The 11,203-nt window shown below is 37.0% G+C and overlaps 1 protein-coding gene across 1 annotated transcript; it reads left to right on the top strand.

Moving 5' to 3' along the window:
* Nucleotides 1-4,309: 4,309 nt before the first annotated feature.
* Nucleotides 4,310-10,930, top strand: LOC136222431 (uncharacterized). Its single transcript, XM_066010175.1, has 9 exons — nt 4,310-4,894; nt 5,521-5,566; nt 5,666-5,732; nt 5,861-5,906; nt 5,992-6,090; nt 8,537-8,605; nt 8,686-9,034; nt 9,141-9,292; nt 9,698-10,930. Exons 1-9 carry the CDS (start codon nt 4,388-4,390, stop codon nt 10,613-10,615), a joined length of 2,253 nt encoding a protein of 750 aa, XP_065866247.1. The 5' UTR covers nt 4,310-4,387; the 3' UTR covers nt 10,616-10,930.
* The last annotated feature ends 273 nt before the right edge of the window (nt 10,931-11,203 follow it).

The following is an 11,203-nucleotide window of genomic DNA, read 5'->3' as shown; positions in this document are numbered from 1 at the left end:
TATACAGATTATTGTTTTGTTGGGTGATATTAAGCAAGCAATAAATATATATATCAAGAAATGAAGGGTTAGAAGTTACTCAGCAGACTTATCCTGGTTCAGCCTCTCCGCCTACGTCCAGTCCCCGGAAATCCTTTCGAGCTTTTTGAATCCTCTACTGAGCTCTTTAAAGGTAGAGCACAAACCGTTTACAATAGCAACTGAGTATGCAAGAGTACCGTCCTCTATTCGTCTACTCAATCCTATCTCTACCACTGAGTACTATAACCGAGTACTCAGCCTCTCTCTACCACTGAGTACTATAACCGAGTACTCAACCTCTCTTTTCTAACCTTTTACAAATGATACAGAATTTGTTCTCACTGAGTGAAGAACACTTTAGATGAATAAAATCACTCTAGACTTTTACACAAAAATAAGAGTTTGGTGTAAGAGCTTGCTTTTTCTTTTCAGGACAGAGCTTCTATTTTGTACTTTATCAATGAATAGACTTGATGAAGATCTGTATTGAATGAAGTGTTGGAGTGGCCTTTTTATAGTGATGTCTTAGGCACCAATGATTTGAATCCCGACATAGCCGTTGTGGGGAAACGTTCTTCTTTCATCATTACTTGGTCAGAACTCAGTGCTGCAGGCCAATCCTGTCCTCTGTCTTCGTCAGACGCCAGGTTTGTCTTGTTGTGTGCGTCAGATAGTCCATGCTTCTTGAAAAGGTCCCTCAGACAGATTTCTGTGTCTTCTGAATTTTACTCAGAATATGATAGGTTTTGTTTTCAACGCTGATCGATATTGAAGCTGATTTGACGACCACTCAGCTTGACGTAGCTGCTTCGCCTTCAAGCTTTTCTGAGGAAGACATTTTATTTCTTCAAGCTGAGTTGCATTTTACTCAGCTCCGGCTGTGTGATCTGCATCTGCTGACTTGTCTTGACTTTTTCTTATAGATACTTAATTCCTGTTCTTAGTAATCAACTTACTCAACATTGAACAACCTCATTAGTACAATTAAATCAAAGCATTTAAATTTAATTGTTTGGAATATTTTAATCATGGGATTAACTTAAATAATTTTGTCAAATCAAAATCATGTGGAAAGGTGTTTCAACATTGTATTCCTTGTGTTATATATTGATGACATTCTTCTTATAGGAAGTGACATTGCATTTATGCAAAACAGTGAAGGTTTCATTGTCTAGTATATATACATTGACCAAGTGTTAAAAGCATTTTTTGCATAAGACCTGCCATTTCCTTTGCATTTAGAATGACGAGTCGATTTCAGGCCAATAAGGGCGATGGTCACTAGATTATTGTCATGAACATTCTTTAAATACTTTAGAAGGACTAAAGATATGTTCCTAGTATATGGAGGTGGCAATATGAAAGTTGAAGGCATTTCAGATGCCAATTATTAAACAAATCAAGATGATTATAAATACCATACAGAATACATGTTTATCAAGGAACCATAGTTGACTCTGCGACCGAATTAGAGTATATAGCAGCTTTAGAAGCAGATAAAAAGACATTTTGGGATAAAAGTTCATTATTGAACTAGGTGTGGTGCCTAACATTGTTAATGAGACTAACAATGGAGCTATTGCGCAAGCTAAGGACCCACGGTCTCATAATGTGTTCCAGCACTACCTCAAACACTACCATCTCATCTGGGAGATAGTAGCTAGAATAGATGTGAGAATAAAATGAGTACCAATAGAGGACAACATAACATACCCTCTGAAAAAGGCCTTATCCCAAAAGGTTCATGATAGTCATGCCAACACTTATGAGATTAGTTTCAGAAACGATTGGCTTTAGTACAAGTGGGAGAATATTAGTGTTTGTCCTAAAGATAATAGTTTTGGAAACTTTTGTTAAATAAATGAATAGTTCATTTCAAATTATGTAATTGATAAGAAATAGTAGTTGATTATATAAAGGCATTCTATCTTTTATCCCATAAAAGAAATCTATACTTTATAATCAAAACATAAAGTGTTCATACAAGATGAAGTGAGATTGTACTTTATAAAACTAACACTAACACTTGTTTGACGTAATGCTGCCTCCTAGGGCTTTTTTTTGTTAAGGAACCACTGGAATCTAGCTTCCCAGTCTTCCCCCTGCTTAAAGGGCGCCTTGCATGTGGCAATAATAGTTTAAAGAGCGTTAGCCGCGAGAGTGAGGGTGATTCTCCCGTGGGGAGAACATTGGTTTCGCCCGTTACCGCGGGGCGCCCTCCTGTTGAGGAGGGTTTTTTTCTTGGAGGAGCTCCCAAATTTTCTTATTATCTTCTTGCATGGCCTTTTGTGTGACCATCATTTGTCTTTGTGCCTCAGCCTACCACGTTTGAGCTATATGAAACTCTTATAACATTTTCATGAGCTTCATCGTGGGGTCTTAAGATTCGTCTTTCGAGTCTCTTGCCACTGTCACCCTATCTCAAAGGTGAGGACAATCACAATCATCTCGATTTCCCTTTGTTTGTCAAGCTGGTTAGTGCCAACCATTTCATTGGTGGGAGTTAGGCCCAATGGGGGAGGTGTCTCTGCCATAATGTGTGTTTCAGATGATTCCAAAGGAGTTTTAATTGATCAGTCCATGCTTACTGCACCAAATGATGAGAAGTTGGGATCAAATGACTCTTGATGGACTTGGGCTTCAATACCTACGTTAGGAGCGGTTCTCGCGAAACACTATGACGGTCAAGTCAGTAATGAACATTGACATATAATAAGGAATATAGAGAGAGAAAGTAAAGAGAATGGGTAAGGAGAACAAAATGTCGGTCCTTTACCATGAAAATGTTCTCACTATTATAGACATGGCTTGAGGGGAAGAGGAATGTCCTCAATACCCTTGTGGTGCTTGTTGGTCCTGTCGTAGTCTCCATATACGGGTCATGATCTGTGTTGGACCGGATGTCCCTCTCTTAAGTCCATATCCATTATCAAGTATTGCAATGGAATGTGAATGTGTCTCAAAAAGAGAGAATTTTTTTTTTTTATAATGGGTCCCAAATGGTAAAATTACCTTCTTGTCCTTCAGTGAGACGACAACGGTAGGTTAGGGTAGAGAGTGAGGGGCTTCTAGATCCATAGAGAGACAAACTCTCTCTAAAGTCTCAGGCCTATTTGGGCTTGAAACTTTAATATAATGGATCCGCAATATAGATCTTTTTATCTTCATTTGGTAGTTTTGTAGAGATACACGATTTGAATAGAGAGAAAAAGTTGATTTAAAAAATAGTTTTTGAATTGTAATGCATGTAAAATACGTGGACACATTTGTACAATGCATAAAAGGAACTCTTTATTTATGATAATACAATAAAAAATATTAATATACTATCGTATGGCAAAATATTTACAAATTTATACTATAGATTGGTGAATGAAAAGTTTTATTATGTTTTAATTTTTTTATTATTGATAACCTCCAGATATTATCCAGGGACTGAAAGGAGAATTAACCAAACGACAACGATCAAGAGATACGCCACAATGATGGCGTACAAGGTAAGATGTTGCCTGACGGATCACAAGAGTCCTTGATACGCCTCAGAAGGTCAAACACCATAAAAAGGCATGTAATCACCGCCTATTGATACGCCTGCAAGATGACTGCACTGTCTTTCCATGAGAAAACCGACATCATTAAAGGCAAGTAATAGCCTATTAATGAGCTAACGGAAATACTTGAATGGATTCCGTAACCACCATTAATGAGGCATTAATGGAGACTTTCTGGTTACCAAATCGAGGGTTACGACTAACCTAGTATAAATAGATTTGCACCCCAAACTATCGAGGTACACTTTCCAATACCATTCTTCGTGCTTTTACTTTATCATTTTCTATACTTTACTGACTTTAGCATCGGAGTCCCCCGGCCGAACCCAACGACACCCCCCAAGTGGAGCTCCGACAAGGAATCAACCCGGTATTAGCAATTATGGATTGATACAATTCGCGTAATCAATGAAAATAAAATCCACACTACTTAATTGAGATAATCGAAAAAAAAAAAGTTAGATAGTTGTCATGTTTCAATCTGCAAAATTCAATAGATTGGACCATATATTAAAGGATACTTAATTAGAAATTTTTCTTAGTGAACCGGGTGGAACGTAGAAACAAAAAGAAGCATATTCCGAGCAGGCACACCATCACGTGCCAAAAGCACGTGACAGTATCACGTGCAACGCATGCCCTCACACTTTAACAATGTACGAATAAAAAAAAATTAGAAACCGAAATTGTAAAAAAAATAAAAAAATAAAGAAAAAACAAAAATACACATTGTTTGTTACTTGTTAGTTAGAGAGAGAGAGAGAGAGAGAGGGGAGATAGAGATAGAGATAGAGATAGAGAGAGAAAGAGGAAAAATGGGTAAGATCGTGGAGAAGACGAAGAGGAAGAAGAAAGGTCGGCCTTCTCTTATAGATCTCCAAAAACGCACTCTCAAGGAACAGCAACAGCAGGAACAACATCAACATAAGCAAATTCAAACTCGGAACCTTCCCATTTCCAATAATTCACCCCTTCGTCCTTCACTTAATTACAATTCTGCCACTCCTACTTCTCTCCGTCGATCCAGCCGCCGGAACCCCAACACTTCTTCTCCTGATATCCAATCGCAACAAGACGAGGACGATGATGATGAAGAAGAAGAAGACGACGCCGCCGCCGAATTGAATGGGAAGCGCAGAGAGAAAAAGCTCAAATTGGTCCTCAAATTGCCTTCTAACAAAAAATTGGAGACTGATTCGGCCTCGCTTAACTCTAATGCTTCCGCCTCCAACGGCGAGGAGGATAAGACATCTCTATCCTATCATCGGAAGCGGAAAATCAATGCGATCAGCGATGGATCTGGGTTTGGTGCCAGTCAAAAGGTACTACAATTTTTATTTTTATTTTTATTTTTTTTGTTAAATGTCAGGCGAATTTTTACTATTCAGATTTCCGTTGGTTTTGGAATTGGAGAAAGTGCAAACCTTTATGTTCTCAGAGTATGGATAAAAAAATTTCCTTTTTTATTTTACAAAAATAAAGACCTTAGTAAGAACTCTTTGAATTGCGGGCCTCTGTGATGGAATTCCTAAATTTTCAGTGAAAGTGGTTGACTTATTTACAAGGCATGTCTTTTATTTTTCTTTCATCCCAATTTTTCTTTTCTAGAAAAATCTGTATTTTGAAATTTAAGTTGTACTTATGTTTGTCATTTATTAAAGTAAATTATTTTATTGCAGTGGAATTTCTCTGTCTCTTATGAGCAGAAATAATAATGAATTTCTTTTGACTGTCAAATCTAACAAAAAGTGTGAATTTGTCTTTTCTTTAGAATTTCCCAGTTTCTCTCTGTCATTTTTTTTTCCTGTATCTATATGTTCTCTTTATGGGGCTTTGAACTCAGTTCTACTTTATTGCTATACTGTTTATGGTTGGGCATCCATTATAGTAAAAATTTTGTTTGTTGTTTGCCTAATTTATTTTACTTTTCGTTGTTTACATTTCTCAGCGAGAGAAATCTGTTTCGGGCGCAAACCCCACAAATAATGCACAAGGTTTGTTATTTGTTGATGATGAATGTTGATCTCGCTTACCCATTTGCTTAAAACGGCGGAAGGTTTGATGATGTGGTATTTTTTCCTCCTTATTTGCAGATTGGGGCCCCTCTACGCCTTTACCTGATAAAAAGTTATTACTGTTCATCCTGGATAGGCTTCAAAAGTATGTGTTTGTGCTTCTGCGTTTTCCCTTTCTGATACTTTCCATGTGCTTCCTTTTTTTCTTTTATTATTCTATTATTATGTTCTTAGTGAAGTAATAATATTTTGTTGGAATACCTTTGATTGCAGGAAGGACACACATGGTGTGTTTTCTGAACCAGTAGACCCAGATGAGGTTTGTTCTGAAACTTGTTTGACAACAGATTTGACATTCTTGATTCATTTTTTTTTTTGCGGTTGATGATATGTTACTTATGCAGCTTCCAGATTATCATGAAGTCATTGCCAATCCCATGGATTTTGGAACTCTCAGGAAGAAACTTTCTAGTGGTGCTTATGCCACCTTGGAACAATTTGAGGTATATATGAGCTTGTGATTATATTTATTTACTCTGAGCATTCCCAGTTTGCATTTGAGATTTTCTAGTTGACTTAGATGCCGATGTTAGCTCCCCACCACCCCACATACACACACAAGTTATTGGTGTATTGCCTACCATGAGAGTTTGTTAAATAATGGATTACATGCTTTCTGAAACTAACTATGCTGTTTAATTTTTTATTAGCAAGGCATATAGCATCACATATCTTATTTCGTTATTTGTGTCCCTAGTCTATGTTCGGGCCTGACAGTGCATATTTTAGTATTTTGTCTCCCTCAATCTTACATTAAATCCCCATTCAGTTTGGTTTGAATGATATATGAACTGTGGATTGATAAGATTATATTTGGTTGAGAGAATGAACTTTTGAGGAGGATGGATGAAGTTAGGTGGGGGGGTGAAATATAATATGGAAGGGATAATTATCTTTTCTTTTGTTGTTTGGTTTGAGGGAAGGGAAGAATTTTTTGTGGGTGATCTGATAAATAAAAAATCTAAATCTAAATATTATGTTTTGTCAAAAGTTGCTTATTTATCGTAAACATTTTAATATATACTATTACTAATCTATTATTTTTTCAAGTTAGACCATGAATAATAATAATAACTAAACTATGAAATACATTTATAAATTAATCGAATCATTAACTGAGTCCATAAATTCTTAACTCTTAAAAAAAAAATGAAAGATATATTAAAGCTAAAACATGAGAAAACTTGTACATGCAGCTTTCAAGGATATATAGGTTCATGTATATGAAACTTCATATTCTCTTTGATTCAATCCGCCTAATTTGGGAGGATTGGTTTTGATGGGATCCACTGGGGAGATGATGGAAAAAACCACATCAATGCTCTCCTTTCATCCATCAAAACAAACAAAGAGAGTTAGGTTCCTGAAATAGGTTCCTGAGAGTTAAGCCATCACAACTAAGTGTTGCTTTGGAATGATGGGGAACGACTTCATGAAATAAACTAGAAATACATTAGCCTGTTGCATGTTTTATGCTTTTCTTGCTAGTTCATTATTTTGTATAGTGCAAAAACTTTAGAAGAATCCTCTACTTCTTTACTCACACCCCCCTATTGATTGAGAAGTGTTTACTATTTTGCTTGGTATAAATCTTTTCAAAATTTCAGTTGACAGTCCATTTTAGTGAGTACCTATAATTAGGTTTTGCACTTTTACATAAGATGAGCCAGTGGACAATGGAAGGTGGATGTATACTTCCTCCTGTTTGTGCCAAACTATATGAATTTTGTAAGATGCTACATAAAAATGCCAAGATGAGGTTACAAGATTCACATTCAGCTTGATTCAGTGTCAAAATTAGTCAGGTTTGTTTGTGGAACAAGTTGAGGCAAGCCATGGTGCAATGGCGAGTTTGCTCCACAGAGACCTTAAAGTTGTGTCTTCATAACAGAGAAATTGTATCCTTGCAATGCAAGAGGAGAGTTGTGTACTTCTTACTGCCTGGAACTCAAAATATGAGACCCTAGGCTCTTCATTTCCCAAGGGTTATGCTATGGGCATTTGGATGATAAGTTGATCAAAGCAGGGAAGGAATTTCTTTGAATTTGTGCCTCCCAGAATATGGTCTTTAAAGGTTGTCTAATTTATTGATGATTCACCTATGACATTAGACCTTTTTTTATCCACCTGAGACTGTTTCTTATAGATAGACTATGAGTTCCTCTTTTAAGTGTAGTGTCTGTGTCCAACTGAAATGCAGTGTGAATGATGTTTTGTTCAGAGTAGTACAGAATATTATTGTTGTGATGGCTTAGTTGTGTTGCCAAAGGCATGTCATTATTTGAAGTTCTATCACTTTAGATCGTACTCAAGTTAAGTTTTGTCATTCCCATGATATTGCTTAGTCTTACTTCTGAAATAAACATTTTGCATGGGCGCATATGAATTTTCCATTTACTGCTGCCTTATTACATGATAGGAGCAAGTGTAATATGTGGAACACATGCTGTATGTATAATCATGAACACAACCATTGCTTTTCCATTTGTATGTCCTCTTTATACTGTGATTTCTGAACCTGATGTGATTTTCCTGTACAGCGGAGAGGAATTGAGTGTCTGAACCATGCTTATGACATTTAATCTGATTACTTTGGTTGTCTTCAACAAAATGAATGTACCTATATTTTTTCCCCTCGACTTATCTAATCTGTAATTGTTCTGAGGCTTATAGTTTGGTTTCACCTTGGTAGACAAGTCCTAATGAAATTTTTGTTCTGCTTGATAACAAAAGGATATTTATTGTTTTGTTCTTCCTCCTCAACTTCACAACTACAGAGTGCTAGAATTTAATTAGGTAGTGTTGAGATGTAATGATAATCTGAATGCAAATTTCTGTTTTTGTTTGAATTTGGGGGACTTAAAATGATGTCTCTACTTTTGCTTGCAGAAAGACGTTTTCCTAATTTCTTCAAATGCAATGCAGTACAATGCCCCTGATACAATATATTTTAGACAGGTAAACTAAGTTCTTCACTCAGAATTTTCCATTGATCAGCCGTATGGAGGTGCTTTATGAATTTCTGTTCCTTCTATTAGGCACGGTCTATACAAGAACTAGCAAAAAAGAGCTTTGAGAATTTAAGACAAGACAGTGATGATAATGAACCAGAAATGAAAGTAGTAAGGAGAGGTAGACCTCCAACTAAGAATCTTAAGAAGCCACTAGGCAGACCTTCATTGGCTCAGGCTCATCCAGATTTTTCCTTCGATGCAACTCTTACTTCTGGAGGAGAGAACACGCTATGGTCCAATAACGATTTGAGAAAAGGACCTATTATCTCCGACAAGTCTAATTTTGGAGATTTATCAGGACAATCTCATGGTTCTCGAATAGATGCTCACTGGTCAGCTGACAACAAATTTGAGAAAAACAGTGAAGCTACAGGTTTGGAAATTCATCTGGTTTTCCTTTCCCCCTCATCTTCTGTTGTCAATGTCTGAGAAAAGGATTGGTAAGAGGAGGTTTTGACACACTTGTGTTTTTATTGCAGGTTCTATGTTTAAGGGTGGTTCATTTAAGAATGGGAAAAAACAATTTGTAATTGATGAAAACAGGCGGAACACATACAAGCAGTTTTCAGCCAGTGGACGAGAACCATCTGTTTTAGCGACTTTTGATGCAGAGAGGAAGCAGCTCGTGGCTGTATGTATCTCCTTGATATCCATTTGTCAATTTAGTTCTTTGTCAGAGAATATTAAAAAGGTCCCTGTGCATGGGATCCATACAGATGTTTAGTTAAAGAACTATATTTAAAAAAGAAAAGCGAAAGCAAGAAGTAAACAAACATAGGCTGTTTAGTTTGGTAGAGGATTGGAACTTCTTCGATATTTTTTTCAAGGTCTGAACACAACAAAACTGAAAATGATAATAGAGAAGATATAGCTTTACTTCTTAACGCATCTCATTCTCATTTTGAATTGAGATTTTTTTTTTCCTTTTGAATTCCATTGATAAACTGTCTGCAAAATCCCCAGGGCCAATTTACATGTGGCATCTTAGTGGTAATGTATTCAGCTGGTTGATTAATGTTGCTTTTATTTGAATCAGGTAGGACTTCTGTCAGAGCATGGTTATGCAAGGAGTTTAGCTCGGTTTGCTGCAAATATTGGCACAGTTGCTTGGAAAATTGCTTCAACAAGGATAGAGCGATCTTTGCCACCTGGAGTGAAATTTGGACATGGATGGGTGGGAGAAAATGACATTCCACCACAGAAGCCATTGCTTCTCTCTTCGTCTCCTCCTGGTCCGCTTTCATCATCACAGCCTCTCTCTCTTCCTGAAAATTCATGTAATGCTGAGACATCTTCAGTTGCTGAATCAAAAGAAAAGCCGTCCAAACAACCTGAAAATAACATGAGAGAGAATGACATGCCTACAACTCAATCTGCAGCTGAGGGACAATTGAGCACTGCGCTTTCTCCATCTGCTTCAACATCTTCATCCGCTTCAGGTGCTAATAAATCTGAAACTCACTTGGAAAATGCAGCAGCAGTTGAGGGATTGAATTCAAATAGTATGATGAGGCCAAGGCCTCCATTTCAGATCCATCAAAGCGGTGTAGTTCACCCTGGTATGAACGGATTCAATGGCACATATGGGTTTCATATGCCAGCTCAGATGGGAAAACTAGTTGAGGCTGCCAGATCTGCTGGGTTTAACTTTCAGTCGTTACCGCAGAATGATAGAGTCTCTAGAACTAATAGTAGCTTTTTCCAGGGCTCTCAAAATCCAAATCCAAAAGCATCAGATAATTCAATGGATGCTATTGGGAATTCTGAAAAGGAGGAAGTGGGACCCACAAGATGTGGAATTGAACGGCAATCATCTTGGCAAGGATTATCAGGGCAGCTGAAACCAGATTCAGATTCAGTGCCACCTGATCTGAATGTTATATTTCAGTCTCCAGGTTCTCCTAGTTGTAGCAGAGTTGAATCAGGACAACCAGATTTAGCACTGCAGCTGTAAGAAGAACGGCGTTAATATATTCTATAGTGGTCGGGAATGATGATTAAAGTTTAACGGGTAGAATGGTGGGGTGGGGGTTTGGCAATTGTGCTCGTAGAGGTAGAGGTAGAGCCATCTGAGCCGCGCCTGACTGTATTAAAACAAGGTAGGGTGGGTGTTTGTAGTGTACAGATTGAAATGTATTCTAATTGTTAGATTGAGAAAAGAAAGGAGTTGTAAGAGTCAAAACAAAACCGGTGATTTAGGGATTTAGATTAGGTGTTTACTTCGTGAGTCATAATTGACGCTGTCAACTGGTATCATTTTTAGAGAAAACATTACAAGGAATCTCAACATGGATGGCTCCTTTCCTTAAATTTGGGATTTTAATTTAAATAGCCACTCACTAATCCTACATTCAAGTGTCCCAAAAAGGCATGTCTAAGCTCAGCTAAATTCTTTTTCTTGTTATTCACAAAATTTCTGAAAAGAAAATAAATGGAAAGTCAAGCTAGAGGTCATTTATTATAAATTTTTCTTTCTTTATATATTTGACTGAAAGATAATTACAATATGACCATTCCAAAATAAAATTGTCACATTTCATTA

Source organism: Euphorbia lathyris, chromosome 3 (assembly GCF_963576675.1).
Source record: "Euphorbia lathyris chromosome 3, ddEupLath1.1, whole genome shotgun sequence".
Taxonomy (NCBI): Eukaryota; Viridiplantae; Streptophyta; class Magnoliopsida; order Malpighiales; family Euphorbiaceae; genus Euphorbia; species Euphorbia lathyris.
Note: the sequence above shows the minus strand (reverse complement) of the source record. Positions and strands in the feature narration are given on the sequence as shown.